General features: G+C 36.0%; 1 protein-coding gene across 7 annotated transcripts in view; it reads left to right on the forward strand.

Moving 5' to 3' along the window:
- DEG14 (Trypsin family protein with PDZ domain-containing protein) overlaps nucleotides 1-18,007 on the forward strand; it is a 213,789-nt gene extending 195,782 nt beyond the window's left edge. For 2 of the 7 annotated variants that reach the window (XM_089789659.1, XM_089789654.1), the window contains 3 exons: nucleotides 16,633-16,753; nucleotides 17,330-17,422; nucleotides 17,522-18,007. In XM_089789659.1, the coding sequence (XP_089645785.1) occupies nucleotides 16,633-16,753; nucleotides 17,330-17,422; nucleotides 17,522-17,638 (331 nt within the window). In that variant the 3' untranslated portion in view covers nucleotides 17,639-18,007. Of the gene's footprint in view, nucleotides 1-16,632; nucleotides 17,148-17,329; nucleotides 17,423-17,513 lie in introns of all 7 variants that reach the window. The other 5 variants (XM_089789674.1, XM_089789684.1, XR_016353291.1 and 2 more) reach the window with 4 other exon arrangements.
- The last annotated feature ends 4,039 nt before the right edge of the window (nucleotides 18,008-22,046 follow it).

The following is a 22,046-nucleotide window of genomic DNA, read 5'->3' on the forward strand; positions in this document are numbered from 1 at the left end:
GTACAAAGATAGCCAACGTCGATACAAACTACGGAAAAAAAATAAAAATGGGTCCGAGATATATTAAATCAATTGGCCCATTAACAATAGTTTGATAAATGATTTATTTTCTAATGGGAACATTACAATCCATTGTGTAAATAAAGGATATGCCCGAATTAGCACAAATATAATGTTCTCGTTATAAAATAATTCATAATCAAACTATTGTTATTGGACCAATTGATTTAATATATCTTAGACCCAATTTTGTTTTGTTTCCATAGTTTGTGTAGATGTCGGCTCTCTTTGTACACCCTCGGAAAGTTTTCCCCAACGGGTATTTAAGCACGACTTGTAGGTAGTTGTAGGTGTGCAATTTGGATTATTTTCTCTGCACTGCGAATTTCCATTGGGATTCTCTATTGTTTGCCATTTTAGAAGTGAAAGACCTTTCATATTTGGCTCTTTCGATTTTGGTGGGATTCAACCCTCACCCTATTTTGTTGCTTGTAGCACTTCGCTCGGATTTGGCAAATCAGAGCACCATCTTTTGGCAAATATTAATTTGAAGGATTATTCGTGCTCAATCTCATTTCTTGTTTGGCTTTTCAATTTCGGATCTCTAAGTTTATTGCATGTTTGAGCATTTCATCTCTATCCGTACACCATCCAGTTCACCTAACATGAAGTCCATCTTCTCGTGCGGTTACATTACCCTATTGTACAACCAATGATTTCCAAACTCCCTCATTCCATCACTGTATGGTCATTGGGCCTTCACTTCCTTGTTACCGTACGACCAATATTCTATATGGTCACCTATTCCATACTGTACAGCTACTACTCCATACCGTATGGCTGCTTGCTTACCCCATACTGTATAGATGCCTACTCCATACCGTATGGTTGCTTGCTCAATCCATACCGTATAGAAAACATACTGTACAGCTGCTTGCTCACTCCATACCGTACGGAAAACATACCGTATGACTAGATTGTATCCCCCACCCCATCGTACTAAAAGGTATACTGTATTGCTAGTTTGATCTAGTTCCCCCATGGACACGTTTTGTTTTCACCTCCAGGAACATTCAATTACTAGATAGGAACATTATAGAGGTATCAGAGCCCCGATCCTTCCAACCTGTGGATATTGAATGAGAGTGTATAGTTGGAAGAAAAGAACCCATTCCGTTGATAGAATGGCTGCAGAATTGGAACCCACAGCTGCTGAACTCGTGGCACTACTAAGAAAACTTGCGAGTAATCAAGACAGATCAATGATACTCAGTATCTCATGGAAGAAACTCTCAAGAAGTTGGTAGACAATAAAATATCTGGTGAACAAAATGGTCACAGTGCAGACTTGGTGTCGGGTAAAGAAAACCCTCATCCAGCATGCTCTCGACCTTCCATGTCGTCTTTTCCCCAACAGAGGGAGGCACCACACGAGCAAGATACATAATACAAAGATTACACAGATCTGAGGATGGGATATTCGGGAGGTGGAATCCAAGGATATTTTAATGATGATCTCATAAGGAAGTTGAGTAAAGTAAATTTGTCTCCATATGATGAATCCGGATCCATATCTGCACAAGCATGGGCAATGAAGGTTGATACTTCTAGTTTAATTCTATGCCAGAAGAAGCAATTAAATTTGCGGCGTTACACTTGGAGGGAGTTGCACATGAATGGTGACATCATGACACTATCACATTGGAGCATGTTCAAATAAATACCTATGCAGAATTCATTGAGAGACCGATAGATTGATTTGACGGTAAAGATCTAGAACTCAATTTCAAAGATTTGGCACAACTGAGGCAAACTGGATTGGTTGACCAGTACATTGCGGAATTTCAGAAACTCTCTGTTTTGGTCATAGACATTTTTGAAAGAAGACGGATAGTGTTTTTCATGGATGGACTGATAGAACTACTGAAGGGTTGGGTAAAAGAGTTCAATCTGGCCACCCTGTTGGAGACCATTAAGAAGGCAAGAAGTATGGCTACCAAAAAACAGTCCACCGATAAAGTCGTTGTTGGACGAATTTACCAGATAGGAGTTCCGAAGGAAGAAACTATGTTTCAACTGCAAGGGACCATGGGAACTTCGGCATAGATGCCTCGGGAAAGGAAAAATCGACTACATTGAGGTTGTGTCTGATGATGAGGACGAACAAGAAGATATACCCTCAAAAGACAACCAAGTCCACAAGGACACCAAATTGGTTAGTTTGAACTGTACGAAAAGAATTGTGGCATTGGTATGGCACAGAGGAACTATCACCCTTGCTAGTAGCCCAAGGTGCACGGTGTTTCGTAATTGGGGAACTCTCCAAGGACAAAGGGTTATGGTGATGCTTGATAGTGGGGCCACTCTAAACCTCATAAACCCCATCTTTGGTGAAGCAAAGAGGTCTACCTTCAGAGACGCACACAGGATTCCAAGTCAAGGTTGTTGGAGGAACTCTTCTGCCCTGCACACACCTTGTACCTCAACTAAGTATCACAATGGTGAATCACACAGTAATCAAGGATTTCTTCATAGTGGACCTTGATAATATGGAGGTTATTTTGGGCATACAGTGGATGGAGACACTTGATGAATACACTCAGAGCTTCAAATGGATGAACTTCTGTTACATCCCAATTTTTGACCTAATTTGAAATATAGTTGTTGAGGTTCACTTGAAGTCAGTTCGCAGTTTAATTTGTTATAATATGGTGAAATGGTAAGATAGTCGTTATGATTTCAAGTGAAGATAACATGCTAGTTGATCGTTAATTACGAATTCATGGAATTGAGATGAAGGTTAACAGTTATGATTATTTAGGATTAAATAATTTATAATTTAACTACGGAGAAATTCCTTGCAGGAAACACATCAAAGGAATGGAAACATTGTTAGAAAAGAATTAGGTAGGAGCATCACCATCACTGAGCAAATGTGTTGAGGACCTAGTGACTTGAAATAGGATACATCTGTAGGAACCGCATGAGCTATTTAAATAAATAAATTGAGAAAATAATTAGGTTAAAATATAAAACGTATCTCAAAGTATTTTAATTTATCTTTCGTCATATTATTTTAATAAATATTTATAAACGTGCATACAATATAAAAATGATTTGGCATCATTATAATTTAATAATTAATAAAGTGATGTTACATGTACATATAGGATTATAATAATGTTCGAATTATAAACTTCCAATTCTATTCTTTGCTTTTAATATTTTTGCTTTTAATCGATTAACACTTGGCATATTAATTGATTTTATATTTGGTAATTCGAGTTGTCTTAATCTTTCCAACTTCTCTTCCAACCTTTTATTTTCTTTTCCCTCTTAATTCGAATTTATGATGTATTCGAAGAGTCTTCTTGAAAACTATAGGTAGCCGAAGAGCCAAGCAACCATTTTAATAGAGTTTCAATGATCGTATTTGCCATAACCTATTCCTCTCTGCATTCGGTGGCTCTTCTTTTATCTGCTTATATGTTTTAACAAAGGGAGGAGAACCTAAGATTATTATCGGCTTCATTAACTTGTTTCCCCATCTTCATTTCACCTTCACGGCTTTTTCTATCCGCTGGATTAGTGCGGAGTCTATCTTTTCTGGCTGTGGAAGCAAGGAGCAGTCTGTATAAATCACGTAAGATATATTGAGTTCCACCGAAACATGTTTAAAATCCATTAATTCCTTTGTTCATAGAGCTATGCCAGTCGGTGTCCTGCTATATTCATCTTTCCATGTAAAACTAAATACTGTTGCCAAATTAAATTCAGACTGAATGGAGTATGCATTTATATAGTTTTCTAGTTGGAATTAATTTTACTCTTGACTTGGCTTTCTTTTATAAAATAACATCCATGGCTCCTACTGTGGAGAAGAATGCTAGATTATATATATACAGGTGGATGTTGCATGGATCGAATGTTCTTTTCTAGCATTTGATTTGTGTATAGGTCCTTCACTTCTTGTATAGTTTATACACCATTAGACTTTTAAAGTGTCTTCTAGTGAATGTCTTACCTCATACTCCAGATTGAGGCTGATTAACAGGTAATGTTTAATGAGAAGCTTAGAATGAGATGAAGATCTATGGATTTATAAATGAACATATATTTTATGTTTGAAAGTCCTCATATTGGATTTGACATGACTGCGACCTTAAAATGGTTCTATCTTTAATTGGCCAGCTTGGACCATTTATTGACAATTTAAGAATAGAGAATGCTTGATGTATCATATTGAGTTTAGGTTGTTGCCTTGAAAGAATCTTATGTTATTTGTCTTGCAAACTCGATACATGTTCTCCAGAGTTATAAACCCAAGTTTTCAATTATAAACTTGTATTGTTCTTGAAAGTATCTTACATTTTGGTGTATAACAGTCTTACAACATGTCATCTAGTATTTACATCAGGCTTCAATCTAGCCCATTAAACTTTGTTTTCCTTGTATGTATCTGAAATTTGTTTTAATACGTTCCTGTGAATGCTCCTTGGGTTTTGCAACTTTAATTTCTTTTTTTTAAAGAATTATTAAACCTATGAGTGACGGAAAAGAATTGATTGTTAATGGAAGTAATGAATCAAATACAAAAGAAGTCTTAAATGATGTGACACATCCCAAATTGTTGAACCTTGAAGATTTTTGAAAAACTTCTTCTTAACCTCTTTATTTTCAGTTGATTAGTATTAGATAAAAAGAGTTTCAAATGGTATCAAGAACCTGTATGAATGTTGCCGATTTGAAGAACGAGTTTTATTTTTGTCACAATTCCTTGTAAAAGATAAAAGAGTAGTTTGCTCATAATTTTTCATAATACTGAGGAGCTCACCGGCATGATGCCATAAAATTGGTGAAGAGATGTACATAATAATAAGGTGATTGTAATTTTTCAGATAGCTAGGATTCACCTGGACATAGAAGCCATAGAAGGGTGAAGAGGTGAAATTAAACCTACAAGAATCAACAATGAAATCAGATTTGAATATTAATTAATAGCTCATGCATGATTTCATTAAATGTAATTTCCTACTGTCAAGTTGAGAGAGGTGTCTAGATACCAGGATGCTCAGCTGATGACAAGATGACTCCTGGCTATTCTGAGTAGGGAGGGCCTTTCTCGTTAGAGATCGTGTGGGGATAAGATTCGGTCCGAGGTTGGGTGGTTAAGCCCTTGACAACGTTTCACCTCTCCATAAGTTACGGGACATCCATTGGACAAAGATAAGTCATACATTCAATTGGTTGTCAAAAACAGGTATTATCACTTTTATGATTAATATGCAAGAAGGTAATATTAATTGAATTATTTCATTGTTACACTTGCAAGAGATAGATTTATGGATTGTTTTTTATTTATATGAATATCAAATATAAGTATATTTTCTAATCTTGAGTTACCGTCACAGTTAAGTAATCGGAAGGAAAGGAATATGAAATTGATTGAGTGATAACTGGAACCCTAAATGATACAGTGGTATCGGAAGCCCCAATTGAATTAGTGGTATCGAAAGCCCTAATTGATACAGTGGTATCAGAAGCCCTAATTTAATCAGTGTTATCGAAAGCCCTAATTGAATCAGTGGTATCGGAAGCCCTTATTGAATCAGTGGTATCAGAAGCCCTAAATGATCCAATGGTAATCGATGTCCTAATAGATACAATGGCATGTGATGCTCTAATTTTATACTGTCATTTAATTTCAATATAGCGGTATTGAATGGTAGTTGTTGTCGATATTGTTATAGTGGTATATGTGGACTAACTTGGGTGGTTGTGGAAGCATCCCTACAATGATTTCTTGGTTCGAATTCCATGGTATGTGGATTTTATTTTCTATAGTAAATTCAATGATGATGTTTTAAGTTAAAAAAAATAAAAATTGTTTAACTATTTTTAATAGTAAATCTTTTTCACATGAACATGACTTTTAGAACTGTCTTCTTATGAATTTGAAATAATAATTGCATTCTTGGAGATGATAGTTGTTAAATAAGACCCAGAAAATTGGGATGTTACATATGGTATCAGAGCGCTGGGTTCAATGCTGAAACCTTGGGTCCAACACTGTTTTTTTTTAGAGAAACTGAAAATGCAATGTTGAAAAAGATTTATTTTGCATAACTGGATAATGCAACCAAAATTGGAAAATCATTCAGAATAGCTGGGAAGGCTGAAATGATATAAAGTGGACAAATGTATAAACTATAATAACATAAAGACGAAACATAATTAAGAAGATAAAAATGATTGGCAAGTTGAGAGGTGGAGATTGGGTGTGTGAACCCAATTTTGAAATCCTTGGCCAGGGTAGATATAGGTAGATGTGCCGAACATGAGATCTTTTTTTGTTTGTCCAGATACTTCAGTTATTTTGGAGAATAACTGTTGGGACACTCAAACCACCAGATGGCTCAGATGGCCGGACTAATAAACATCCCGAGGAAGCCATTCTAATAGGTTAGAATGTTCGAGGGATGAGTATGGTTCAAGGCCAAGGCTTGCGCAATCCAAAACAATTTCTATAATCTGATAAAATGTTATCAAAATCCATGATGATGTTTAAATAATTCTTTATGCAATTAATGACAGGAATAAATTGTTACCTATTTGAACTTGAACTGAAGGAAAACAAAACTGTGAACCATGATCCTTTCTGATAAGATCATTATGTGCTCCAGTATGGAGTAAAACACACTTGCATAATTGGAACTATCAATGTTTGTTTACAGATGTAAACTTTGATGAGATAGGCATGAAAGCCTAAATCACAAAAAAAGAAAAGATAAACTTCTAGATAATATAGATGACTGATGAACCACTCGATAAGAATCTTATGAATTGTTTCAGATGCTTATGATCTTAATTAGATGTATGATGATCTTGCATAGTATATCATGTTTCTACCCTTTGACACATTGCTATACATGTATACTACGCATGATGTTGATTTTACATATTAAGCTATTGTATTCTATCATGAGATGATTGTTCTAACAAAATGTTATGAGATGAACATGAAGACCGAAGTCAATAAATGGAAAAACATGGATTCACTAACCTATTTCAGGTGATCTGTAAGTTTGCAAGGATGATCTATTCATTAATTAGTCTCATATGCCAGATGGTACGTATAAGTGATTTAAATTACAACCAAGTTATGATCTAGAACTTCCTTGTCGAAGGAATTCCAATTTTTTATGGTTAACTTACTTTTAGTCATTGAACCCCGAAAATTCTCTTAAATGAAGATATCAATATGGGACTAATGATATGGTGAATGCCTACATGAGTATGGCAGGAACATGAAATAGAATCAACTCAAATGATGCTAAGACAACCACAAGTACGATAAAGTGAACTCAGGTGAGTACATGTTGTATTTTATGATATCATTCAAATATCTTTTTGGAAACTTTGAAGTAAAAATGGATCTTGAGTTTCGATTATGATTTGGATGATATCACGATGCTCTCTCTATATATATATATATCTTGTATTTGGAATATTCTTTTAGTGTCTAATTTGTAGAGATCATCGAGGACGAGGAAACTCAAAAGGGAATGGTACGTTACATTTCAGTTTTAAAAATACTCCTTTACAATGTTCGTTACAATTTCAAGTTCATCGAGGATGATGAACCACAAGGGGAATGGTATGTTACATCCCAATTTTTGACCTAATTTGAACTATAGCCGTTGAGGTTCACATGAAGTTAGTTGGCAGTTTAATTTGTTATAATCTGGTGAAATGGTAAGAGAGTTAGTCGTTATGATTTTAAGTGAAGATAACATGCTAGTGGATTGTTAATCATGAATTCATGGTATTGAGATGAGGGTTAACTGTTATGATTATTTAGGATTAAATAATTTATAATTTAATTACAAAGAAATTCCTTGTAGGAAACACGTCAAAGGCATGGAAGCATTGTCAGAAAAGAATTAGGTAGGAGCATCACCATCACTGAGAAAATGAGTTGAGGACCTAGTGACTTGAAATACGATACATCTATGGGAACCGCATGAGCTATTTAAATAAATAAATTGAGAAAATAATTGGGTTAAAATATAAAATGTATCTCAAAGAATTTTAATTTATCTTTCATCATATTATTTTAATAAATATTTATAAACGTGCATACAATATAAAAATGATTTGGCACCATTATAATTTAATAATTAATAAAGTGATGTTACATGAACATATAAGATTATAATAATGTTTGAATTATAAACTTCCAATTCTATTCTTTCCTTTTTAATATTTTTGCTTTTAATTGATTAACACTTGGCATATTAATTGATTTTATATTTGGCAATTCGAGTTGTCTTAATCTTTCCAACTTCTCTTCCAACCTTTTCTTTTCTTTTCCCTCTCAATTCGAATATATGATGTATTTGAAGAGTCTTCTTGAAAACTGTAGGTAGCCGAAGAGCCAAGCAACCATTTTAATAGAATTTCAATGATTGTATTTGCCATAACCTATTCCTCTTTGCATTCAGTGTCTCTTCTTTTATCTGCTTATACGTTTGAACAAAGGGAGGAGAACTTGAGATTATTACCGGCTTCTTTAACTTGTTCCCCCATCTTCATTTCACCTTCATGGCTTTTTCTATCCACGGGATTAGTGTGGAGTCTATCTTTTCCGGCTGCGGAAGCAAGTAGTCTGTATAAATCACGTAAGATATATTCAGTTCCACTGACACATGTTTAAAATTCATTAATTCCTTTGTTCATAGAGCTATGCCAATCAGTGTCCTGCTATATTCATCTTTCCTTGTAAAACTAAATACCATTGCCAAATTAAATTCAGACTGAATGGAGTATGCATTTATATAGTTTTCTAGTTGGAATTACTTTTACTCTTGGCTTGGCTTTTTTTCATAAAATATCATCCATGGCTCCTACTGTGGAGACGAATGCTGGATTATATATTTGCAGGTGGATGTTGCATGGATTGCCTGTTCTTGTCTAGCGTTTGATTTGTTTACAGGTTCTTCACTTCTCATATAGTTTATACACCATTAGACTTTTAAAGTGTCTTTTAGTGAATGTCTTACCTCATACTCCAGATTGAGGGTGATCGACAGGTAATGTTTAATGAGAAGCTTAGAATGAGATAAAGATCTATGGATTTATAAATGAACAAATATTTTACGTTTGAAAGTCCTCAGATTGGATTTGACATGACTACGACCTTAAAATGGTTCTAGCTTTAACTGGCTAGCTTGGACCATGTATTGACGATTTAACAATAGGGCGCACTTGATGTATCTTATTGAGTTTAGGTTGTTACCTTGAATGAATTTGATGTTGTTTGTCTTGCAAACTCGATGCATGTTCTCCAGAGTTATGGAGCCACGTTTTCAATTATAAATTTGTATTGTTCTTGAAAGTATCTTACATTTTGGTGTATAATAGTCTTACAATATGTCACCTGGGATTTACATCAGGCTTCAATCTAGCCTATTAAACTTTGTTTTCCCTATATGTATCTGAAATTTGTTGTAATACATTCTTATGAATGCTCCTTGGGTTTTGCAACTTTAATTTCTTTTTTTAAAGAATTATTAAACCAGTGAGTGACGGAAAAGAATTGATTGTTAATGGAAGTAATGAATCAAATACAAAAGAAGTCTTAAATGATGTGATACATCCCAAATTGTTGAACCTTGAAGATTCTTGAAAAACTTCTTCTTAACCTCTTTATTTTCAGTTAATTAGTATTAGATAAAAAGAGTTTCAAATGGTATCAAGAACCTGGATGAATGTTGCCGATCTAAAGAACAAGTTTTATTTTTGTCACAATTCCTTATAAAAGATAAAAGAGTAGTTTGCTCATAATTTTCCATAATACTGAGGAACTCAAAGGCATAATGCCATAAAATTGGTGAAGAGATGTACATATTAATAATGTAATTATAATTTTTCAGACAGCTAGGATTCACCTAGACATAGAAGCCATAGAAGGGTGAAGAGATGAAATTAAACCTAGAAGAATCAACAATGAAATCAGATTTTAACATTAATTAATAACTCATGCATGATTTCGATAAATATAATTTCCTACTATCAAGTTGAGAGGTGTCTAGATACCAGGATGCTCAATTGATGACAAGATGACCCCTGGCTATTCCGAGTAGGGAGGGCCTTTCTCGTTAGAGATCGTGCCTTTCTCGTTAGAGATCGTGCGGGGATAAGATGGGGTATGAGGTTGGGTGGTTAAGCCCCTGACAATGTTTCACCTCTCCATAAGTTACTGGACTTCCATCAAACAAAGATAAGTCATACATTCAATTGGTTGTCGGAAACAGGTATTATCACTTTTATGATTAATATGCAAGAAGGTAAGATTAATTGAGTTATTTCATCGTTACACCTAGATGCAAGAGATAGATTTATGGATTGTTTTTCATTTATATGAATATCAAATATAAGTATATTTTCTAATCTTGAGTTACTGTCACAATTAAGTAATCAGAAGGAAAGGAATATGAAATTGATTGAGTGATAACTAGAACCCTAAATGATATAGTGGTATCGAAAGCCCTAATTGAATCAGTGGTATCAAAAGCCTAATTGAATCAGTGGTATCGAAAGCCTAATTGATACAGTGATATCGAAAGTCCTAATTTAATTAGTGGTATTGGAAGCCCTAATTGATATAGTGGTATCAGAAGCCCTAAATGATTCAATGGTAATCGATGTCCTAATAGATACAATGGTATGTGATGTCCTAATTTTATATAGTGGTATGTAATGGTAATCGTCATTTAATTTCAATATAGTGGTATTGGATGGTAGTTGTTTTGATATTGTTATAGTGGTATATGTGGACTAACTTGGGTGGTTGCAGAAGCATCCCTACAATGATTTTTTGGTTTGAATTCCATGGTATGGGGATTTTATTTTCTATAGTAAATTCAATGATGATGTTTTAAGTTAAATTTTTTTTTTTAAATTGTTTTTAACAGTAAATCTCTTCCACATGAACATGACTATTATAACTGTCTTCTTATGAATTTGAAATAATAATAGTTGTTAAATTTCACTTTTGTTGTTGATGGAAAGAAGGTTGCTCTCTGCGGAATGGGAAATGAGGGTCCGAAGAAAGTTTCTGCACATCAAATGGAGGTAATTTTTCGTCGTGATGACGTTGCCTGAGTTGCACACTGTTTCGTCTCGACAAAATCTATAAAAGGGCAACAAACACCTCCCCAGGATGATCTCCAAAATATTTTGAGTGATCATGATAAAGTTTTTATAGACATTCCTCCTGGCATACCGCCTTATTGAGGGTTTGAACATACTATCGAGTTGGAAGCAAGAGCCAAGCCAGTGATAAGCATACACTACCACCATCCCAAGAAATACAAAGATGAGATCGAAAAAATGATTCAAGAACTGCTAGAGAGAGGATGGATCCATCCCAATTCTAGCCCTTTCATGTCGTCAGTGGTGTTGGTCAAAAAGAAGGATGGGACGATGCGCATGTGTGTGGACTGTCGTGTGTTGAACAAAAAAACAATAAAAAATAGATATCCCATTCCAAGGATAGACGAGTTGTTGGATGAATTATATGGCGCAATTTATTTTTCAAAAATAGATCTCCGCTCTAGATACCATTAGATCCACATGAGAGAAGAAGACCTGGAAAAGACGGCTTTACGTTGTCACTACAGGCATTATGAGTTCTTAGTCATGTCATTCGGATTAACAAATTCACCTGCTACATTCCAATCATGCATGAATTGCATCTTCAACAAACAATTGCTTAAGTATTTATTGGTATTTTTTTATGATATTATTATTTATAGTCGTGGTTACCGGGAGACTCGTCTCCCCCCTAAAAGTCGCGTCTTGGAGACCGAGACGCGTCTCGAAGACTTTTCGCGTCTCCAGAGACCTCAAAAAAGGTTGGAGACTTCATGACGAAGTCTCCTGAAGTCTCCCCGTCTGCTAATCCAAAAAGTGAAGTCTCCTCGAAGTTTCTTGGTAAAATATAAATGTAAAATATAATATTAAATAATTTTATATATTTTAGCCCTCATTTTAATGTTTTTAATACAAAAATTAAGACCACTGACAATTTAAATGATTAAATCATTTAAAATATTTTTGGAGAGATGATTTTTTGGAGAGTATGATAGCTAAAGACCTTGAGATGGATGATCACAACCTTGTGGAGTAGGTGATAGTACCATCGACATACTAATATTAGATATATTTCTGTGTTTTGTTTATTGTACAAAGTGTTCATTTTTGTTTGAATATCAGCAATTCAGCATCAAACTATACTTTTTTGAATTTAAAATTTGAATATGTAATGATAATCTCAGCGATTATCAATTTGATATGATGGTGATCATATGCAATATTCGAAAAACAAATATCTCTATGAGATACAATATTGTGATCATGTGAGTTTTGAAATCTTTGACTCTATGAGTCTTTTAATTTTTAATGTGACATTACTATTATTATTTACTTTAGTCTTACAGTATTACTATTTTCAAATTTTGTATTTACTTTTAGTATTAGACTCTTTAAACTATTAAAAAAAAATTTTAAAAAAAAATTTGCCGTCTCCAAGTACCCCCATCTCCTATTTGAAAAATTGTCGTATCGGTACCAGTACCAGTACCGAAGACCTCAAAGTCTCCCCATCTCCCGGTGACCTTGTTTATAGTAGGACATGGGAAGAGCGCCTAAAACATTTGAATGAAGTCCTATGGATCATGAAGGATCAGTCCTTGTTCGCCAAGCAATCCAAGTGTGAATTTGGTATGACAGAAATATTGTACCTAGGGCATGTTGTCAGTAATTATGGAGTTCAAGTTCATCAAGAGAAGATTTAGGCTATCCTTGATTGGCCTCCTCTAAAATCACTCACGAAGTTGCGTGGATTTTTTTGATTGTGCAGTTATTACCGAAGGTTTGTAAAAGGATTGTCTCAGCTTAGTGCCCCATTAACAGATCTGACAAGAAAGAGGTCCTTCCAGTGGAATGAAAATGTGCAACTCACTTTTGATAAGCTGAAAGAAGCAATGAGCACTTGTCCCATACTTGCATTACTTGATTTCACTCGACCGTTCATTTTGGAGTGCGACGCACCCAGAGAAGGCATTGGCGCGATACTAATGCAAGATAGACACCCCATAACCTATGAGAGAAAAAAGGTTACGGAAACAGAACGCTTATATTCCATTTATGACAAAAAGATGTTGGCCATTGTACATGCATTAATCAAGTTTTGACAGTATTTGGTGGGTGCCAAGTTTGTTGTTCATATGGATCACAATAGTTTGAGATATTTTTTGGAGCAATGGGACTTGAATGAGAAGCAACAAAAATGGGTAAGCAAGGTTCAGGCTTTTGATTTTGACTTTGAATATGTGAAAGGAAAGAACAATGTGGTTGTAGATGCTTTGTCCGGGAATCCCACCATCTGCTTACTGACCTAGATTTCAGCTAATTGGAAAGCACATTTGTTGGTGGAATATTCCAAAAACACATTTGCCTGTGAGCTAATGGATGGCAACACCTAGGATGATCATTACAAAGTGGTGGATGACATCATTTACTATAAAAATTGGATATATTTAGTGTCAGAATCCAAATTGAAGCATAAAATCTTGAATGAGGTACACGACTCATTCTTGGTAGGACACCTGGGTTTTCTCAAAACCTACAGACGACTCAAGGAGAGGTTTTCATGGAAAGGTCTTAAAGGAGACATATTGCAGTATGTAAGAGAGTGTGCAGTTTGCTAGCAAAACAAATCCAAACATATTTTACCTGTTAGGTTACTGCAACCTTTGCCAATTCCAGAATAGAAGTAGGAAAGTATCTCAATGGATTTCATTACTAGACTTCGCAAGGTGAATGGAAAGGATTGTATTTTCGTGGTGGTTGACAGACAGATGATGTACACACATTTCTTCACCATCCCCTTAAGACTTAGGCCGCACAGGTAGTCGATCTATTTTTCACAGAAGTCTTTTGTCTACACGGATTACTCCGAAACATTGGCAGTGATCAGGATGGATGATTTATCAATATCAACAAAATTGTTTTGGCTGGCAGGAATAGAATTGTTGCCAAGTGCTAGTTACCACCCTCAAACAGATGGACAGATGGAGATTGTGAACTAGCTCGAAGGCTACTTTCAGAACTACATTTTGGCACAACAGTAGTCGTGGGTCAAATTGATGCACCTAGGGGAATATTGTTACAATACCACCTACCACATGTCCATCATGATGACACCGTTCAAAGCACTATACGAGTACAAACCCCTTTCCTTCATCGATACAGTTCTGCGTGATAGTCGCACACCAAGGGCGAGGGACTGGCTTCAGGAGGGATAGGACAGCCTAAGATGTTTGAAGGAAAACTTACAACGGGTACAAAATCAACAGAAGATGTACGTCGATAGACATCGAATCAAGAGAAGTTTCAAAGTGGGAGACTTGGTCTATCTCATACTTTAACCATACTAGCAATCCTCATTGAAGGAAAAGGGAAATAAAAATCGAAGCCACGATTTTATGGTCGTTATTAGGTAGTTCGCCACATCAGTGAAGTTGCCTATGAGTTGGAACTTCCAGAGGGAGTCGTATTCATTACGTTTTTCATGTCTCCTACCGTAAGAAAGTTGTGGGACAGAACGTCATGATAGCTGCAGACCTTTTGCCACTCAATGAAGAAGGAAAACTCGTATTGGAACCATCCGAGATCATTGAAGTACATGAGAAGACCCTGCGAAACCGCACAATGAAGGAATATTTGGTATGTTGGAAACACTTGTCGTTGGATGATGTGACGTGGGAGGGCGAGCACATTTTGTAGCATCCAACATTGCATTTTGTTTGAGGACAAGCAAAATTTGGGATGGGAGGACTGTAATGTTCCCATTATAAAATAAGTCATCAATCAAACTATTGTTATTGGGCCAATTGATTTGATATATCTCAGACCTATTTTTGTTTTGTTTTCGTAGTTTGTGTAGCCATCGGCTATCTTTATACACCCTTGGAAAGTTTTCTTTGACGAGTATTTAAGTACAGCTTGTAGGTAGTCGTAGGTATGCAATTTGGATTATTTTCTCTATACTTGAATTCCCATTGGGATTCTCTGTTGTTTAACATTTCGGAAGTGAAAGACCTTCCCTATTTGGCTCTTCTAGTTATTTCGTCACCTATAGCACTTCACTTGGATGTGGCAATTTGGAGCACCATCTTTTGGCAAATATTAATTTGAAGGATTATTCATGTTCAATCTCATTCCTTGTTTGGCTTTTGAAGTCTGAGGATTTCATCTCTATCCATACACCATCCACTTCACCTGGTACAAATTCCGTCTTCCCATGCGGTTACATTACCCTATTGTACAACCAACGATTTCCAAACTCTCTCATTCCATCACCGTACGACCATTGGGCCTTCACTAACTTGTTATCGCGCGGCCAATATTTTGTACGGTGACCTATTTCATATCGTACATCTGCTACTCCATATTGTACAGCTGCTTGCTTACCCCATACCATACTGCTGCTTTCTCACTCCATACTATATGGACAACATACTGTATGACCAGACTGTATCCCCCACCCCACCGTACTGATAGGCATACTGTACGGCCAGTCTGATCTAGTTCCCCCACGGACATTTTTTTTTTCACCTCTGGGATCCTCCAATTCTAAGGTGATTACCAGATAGGAACATTACAACAAATCCATCACAAATCCTCAAGGATCCAGTGCGAAACCTCAAGGATAGATGGGTTGGCCAAGGTTTTAAGTGGGTCCAACTTATTTAATATATATTTTCCTTTCTAACCGTAAAATGGCCCTTTTATTCAACATCCAAATACATTTCACCTCAAATTTGCTCTCTCTCTCTCTCTCTCTCTCTCATTTTGCTCTCTCATTGTATATTTCTCTTTTTCTTTTTTTTATAACACACACACACACACACACGAATCCTTATAAACCATAATTGGAATTGTTTTTTTCACGAATCCATGGATCCAATTCATGTGCCTGAGTTGGATTTGTATCCAGAATCAGCAACTAAGGATATTAATAGAGTATTCTTTGATTGGCAATCATTGTATAAAATAGTTTGATTTGATCATAAATCATTATCTGTTATGTTAATCATTGATGATTATTTATGTTGTTTACTAATAAATAATAAATATAATCAACAATAAATGTCTCAAGTTATAGCTGGCATGTTTGTAATGGCTCTATGGGCATGGGTTAATGTCTTGAGCAATCATGAATGCATTTAGAGGTCAGGTATCACTTGCTAACATATGACATCATTGATGAATTAACTGCTGAAGTAGGAAAGGGGTATCCGAAAATGAACTTTGCATTTTTCCTTCACTTTATAACTGTAAATCTCGTAACTTTATTTTCTCAATTGTCAACCTGCATCTTCTAAAATGTGGTTAGATAAGGGAGCAACTCATCTTTAATTTATCTTGATTAAATAAAGTTGGTCAACTTATTAATATTGTATCCTTGTGTCTCAAATTCAGTGTTTATGGAAAGAGCATTTCTCTTCTGTTGAAACAGATAGATGCATTATGATGAAGCCGCATGTATTTCTCATATTGCAGAAGGGTTGTGCGCCCATGGCTTGGGATGAAGATGCTTGCTCTGAATGAACTCATTGTTGCTCAACTTAAAGAGAGAGACCCATCATTTCCTGATGTAGTTGAAGGTGTTCTTGTGCCACAGGTGAAATCTGTTGGGATAATTTTTTTTGGATTGAAAACTAATGCTGTGTTGAAGTGTTGATGATCCCATCATTTAAGCAATAATGGATATTTTTAAAGACAGGCCACAAATAGATACAGTTACATGAAAGCATATGAATAGGATATGGTAGCGTATGGTTTTCCTCTGTTTTGTTATTTCTGGTCCAATGTATAAATTAATAAAATCAGCATGCCTTATAGGCATATGGAAACCCTTCATGGGCTTAAAGGGCTTTTCATTTTATGTTCCATGACATTAACTGATTACACTTTAGCTAGTCTGTATTATTTTGAAAAAAGAAAAATCTGTATTGAAAGCTATGGAGGCCACAACTGGGGGACCTCATCCTCATCCCTGAAGGGCCTTGATCGCAGTATGTCAGCTGCCCAAATTTTAGTAATTTTTTATTACACTGCCGGTCTATAGTTAAAGCTAGATCTTTCCCCTGCCTTTGTTTATATGTTTGTTTTATGCATATACAATAGAGGCAACATCGTAAGCATGGAAATTTGTTTACATGTTTATAACTGTGGATTAACAGCCAGAACATTGCAGGTTGTTCCTGGGTCTCCTGCTGATAAAGCTGGAATTCGTCCTGGAGATGTTGTCATTCAGTTTGATGGAAAACCAATTAAAAGTGTGAAGCAGGTATTCTCAATCTGTAGTAGTTGTTTATGTGACCAATAGCATAATAACAGAAGAACTTGATGGTTTCTAACTATTTTTTTCATAAATGGAGTGCGTCAGATTGTTGAGATACTGGGGGACAATGTTGGTGCAGCTTTCAAGATAGTGGTTAAGCGAGCAGGCAATGTGCAAGTTACCTTGACTATAGTGCCTGAGGAAATAAGCCCAAGTTTTTGACAGGTAGAAAGGATAATACAGATCATTCTCCCATATAATCAGTATCTCATATTGCACATCTCCTGATGTCAATATAAAATTAAAGCCATTGTTTATTTCTGTTAGTCCTGGGATTGCCATTTAACTATATTAAATGGTGTCATTGCAAGCTCCCACAATGTACATTCCATGGTTTCAAAACCCTAGGATTATGAAATCTTGAGATCTACAAAAAATATGAACAAACTATATATTTGAGCTCTAGAAATTGTGGGTACATTATCCTTGACATATGTTGGTGAATGCACCAGTGCATATAAATTTTGTACGTGCTGCTTTTATTCTTACTCTAGAGGTTCCTAATGTGAAATGGCTTTAAATTTTATAACATTCAGCTTATCATTTGCATCTTATGCCATTGGTAGCTGACTCTAGTGATGCTGCTTCCACAAGTTTCTTTCTCTTTGCCTTTTTATGACATGCTATGATTTAGACAAATAATACATTTTCCCCGTTTTGGTAAATGTTTTATTAAACTGTCATTTGTCCAAGCAACAGTATGATGAGGTGCACTGGAGTCTCAAAGTGTTAAATCCATTACCCATAACTTGCCATGAAATCGTGCCTGCCAGGATAGTATGTATATAGTTTGTGTTTTTTTTTCGCTAAATAAGGGGCCGAAGCTGGAAGATTATATTAAAATATGATATAAACAACATCAAATTTCTATAGTGAGCCAAAAAAACCTAAAGGAGTAGGTGTCTGACTTGAAAAAATAGCCAACACTACGAAGTGAAGTCACAATTGGCCTAAAACTTGATCTGCAGTTGAATCAAACACTAGAACCTGTGACATTTTTTTTGCAAAATAAAATGAGGCAAAAGAGTGAAGGTTTTTATCTGTTATTCCTCAATCTGATGAAGAGGAAGATCCTTTTTCCTCCTCAAGCTGTTGTGAGGCCATCTCTTAGGAGTCTTCTTGTTCTTCCTTTGTGTTGTCTCTACTGCTTCCTACTCATTTTCCTCTGCCGCTGCAACTCCCTCCACTGGCTTGTCTTCTTCAATATCCTCGAAGGAGTCCTCACTTCTCAGGCCCTCCAGTTTTTCATCATATTCATATTGATATACCAGCCCAAGTTCTCATCCAGATTGTCACCATAAGGGGACTCTCTCTCCCATCCATCAAACCCGCATTTTTTTCAAAAATGCTAGGCCCCTTCAAATCATCCTTCTTGAATCTTGATACTCCCTTTCGTATCCCCATAAAATGAAGAACCTATATGGAGGACCTTCATAGACATTCTTCTCGATCTGTTCCCGAATCCTGGAAAGGGGCATCCAGCTCTCATCACAATTGCATAGTTGAAGAGAAACAAGATGGTATGATTTTCATCAGCTTTAATGACTGCATCATGAAGGCCCACCATTTATTTTTCTTTAAACAATTTCAGACACATTCCTCTGAAACAAGAATAGAGGCGAAGAAACCTGCACAAATGTCTGAGTTGATTCTGCTTTGGTGATTGGTATTGAGAAAGTTGAAGTCTAGAACTCTTTTCATTTCATGCATCACCATCTTTTTCTTGAAGTGCTTGATATTTCTTTGAACCACTGCTCTGTTAATGGGACATCAAAGGTCGATTGTCTTGCCACAAATTTTAGTTTGATAGGAGTATCCATTGTTTGCACTTCTGTTTGAGATATTTTCTCTTCAATCTGCAAACAACTAAACAGTAGAAAAAATTACTTTGGGCTTGTAGAAGTTGATAATTGTGGATACTTGAACATTTTTTGACTCATCATTTAGTGTGCTAATGATAGATTGGACTTGCTTAGCTGTCATTCTGCCCATCAAATGCCCTCTCATACTGTTGGCTATGTTTTTTTGTAATTCACTTTGATCACAACTTACAAAATTGTGACTTTAGGCAAGGAGATTTCTCTCTCTTAGTAATAGGAGAGGCTCCCTTCTACCCTAGGTGGTTTCAATAGATACTTAACTGAAATTACAAAACCAACAATTCTCTTAATCCATTCCTCTTTTTTTTTAAAATTATTTGCATACAACTTTGTAATGTTCCCTTCTCTGTGCTAGACCTAATGGCACCTTGTTGGTCTATCTTTCCATCTGGATAGGCTAACGACATTTGTTTTGAGAATGCCAGCCAGTCACAGGGATCTATTTGGTTTCGTTGGGGGAGATACTTAAGTGGGAACTCTTAAGGTTAAGTCACTTTATTTTATGATACTTAAGTGGGCAAGACTTATAGTTCTAATACCATTGTAATATATTATTTAAAGTCACTTTATGACAAAAATGACTTAAAGTGACTAAAAGACAAAATAGACTTTTACACCACATTGCTTAGTTAGTCACATTTACCCTCACTTCGAGGTTATAAAAGCAAGCATATGCTTTGGGATTATCACCATGAGATATATTAACATATTATTTCGAAAAGCAGTTGCTTGAATGTGATTGGTCACTCTTAAGGACGAAACCTCTTAAGAGAGTGGAGGAGCTGAATGTAGCCCAGCTACTGATTGGAGATTTTATTTCAGAATCAAGTACAGAGATTGGAAGCTTCTATCATAAGCTAAGAGGTGCCATTCAGAAGTAAGTATCCTAGGTAGGAGATTGTTGTTTTGCTAGGGACCACAGGTAGATATATTAAACCATACGTAGGATTGAACAAGACTCGATAATCTTCACCAATAAGGAATAAGTAATAAGGTTTGCATATAGTGCCATGAAATTGAGCATAGTTCAGTAGCAGGTACATGAAAGAGGAAGTGAAAAATGTACAAGCCCTACTAGGAAGCTTAGATCACTTACAACAAGAGCAAAGTTAACAATTCAGTCGGCCACACATCATAACCAAGTAGTGGTTATAGGAATCGGCAGAGTTAATAGTCATTGGATTGGACACAACTATCAAGGGCATGACTAAATTTCCCTCAAACCATCTTTTTGGTGGCTTCATCACAATCGCCACCTACAAACCCGTCAATTAGAGACCAATAATGTAGGTAAAATAGCAGATATAATCACCATGGCCGCAAGTAGCATCCATCTGGCTTATGCGTAAACAACAGTGAATTTTGAAGATCACGTGAGTGGGTGTAACTACAGGTGCCATGTCTTTCTATCTTATGTTGAATATCGTATATGTTGTCAAGCCATTTAATCGGGTGACTGTAAGTTAAATGTATGCACGTTTTTTCCTATACAGATGAAGTGAAGCTATATGAATGAGCTAATAATTACTATAATGCGATTAGTTGTTCTATTGTATGGTCTTCTTTGTAATGTTAGTTATTTGTCATCATGCTAACAGGAGAACTCGGGTTCTTAGTAAACTGTATTAGCATTTCCCTTGTACTAGTTTTCTTGGTTGGTATCTATACATTACAATTTGGTATCAGAGAGTTCATTTCAGGGTTGCTTACAAACTGTTCGTAAAAATGCCACTAGACAAAGCCTGAATTCTTTGACAAAACTAGGGGGTTGGATATTACAATGGTATTAGAACTATAAGTCTTGCCAACTTGTGGGAAAATATTATCACATAACAGGCTAGGTTAAACAACAAAAATGACAGTTAGGCATGAGGAGGAAACTTTATAAATTTAGTCACTTCCAACCTGAACAGGAAAAATCTTCAGATCAAATTGACATTGAGGATAGTTATTTAATTGGAAAATAATTAACTTTTGGGATAGGTGAACAGGTTGAACAGGTTGATTAGATTGAGAATATTGAACATGTTGAATAGGGTGAATAGGTACAGGACACCCAAAAGGCTTGTAATGAGAATGAACAAGAACAAGAAGTGAGTGAAACCTTGAGGGCTATTAGAAATGGGCAGAACAATATAGCTACTGTACTTCAATAGCTTACAAGTGCTATGCAACAGTTAGTCTGCCTCACAGGGCAGCCCCGAGTCATCACAATGGAGGTGGTAGTGTGGTAGGATCACCTCGAGCTGCTAGGGCCCCCACACTGAACACTGACAGGGCTTTGATGCTCGTTTTTAATGCAGAGGAAGAGGTAGTACCACCCGTGGCACCAACCTTACTGTCAAATAATGTTATGAAAATGTACGATGAATGGGGATCTATTCCCTGATCCAATTAAGAAAAAATGTCTTTTGATCAATACTTAAATAAAAAAAGGAAGAAAGAGAGACCACAATAGGACGGGAGACCTAGAGCACAGAATAGGGACTTGAAGCATGCCATGAACAAACTATCTCTCCCCACTTTTGATTGTAGCAGTAAGACATCCACGAGAGCTTGGATTCACAAGATAGACACCTATCTAACACTTAAGTCCATGTTAGAGAGAAAAGCCATTAGATTCATCACAATGCATTTAGAGGGAGTGACATATGATTGGTGGCATCATGGGCTAGGCACCCAGGATCATG

The sequence above is a fragment of the Cupressus sempervirens genome, chromosome 1 (genome assembly GCF_028749045.1).
Source record: "Cupressus sempervirens isolate cs-2001-9-10 chromosome 1, ASM2874904v1, whole genome shotgun sequence".
Classification (NCBI taxonomy): Eukaryota; Viridiplantae; Streptophyta; class Pinopsida; order Cupressales; family Cupressaceae; genus Cupressus; species Cupressus sempervirens.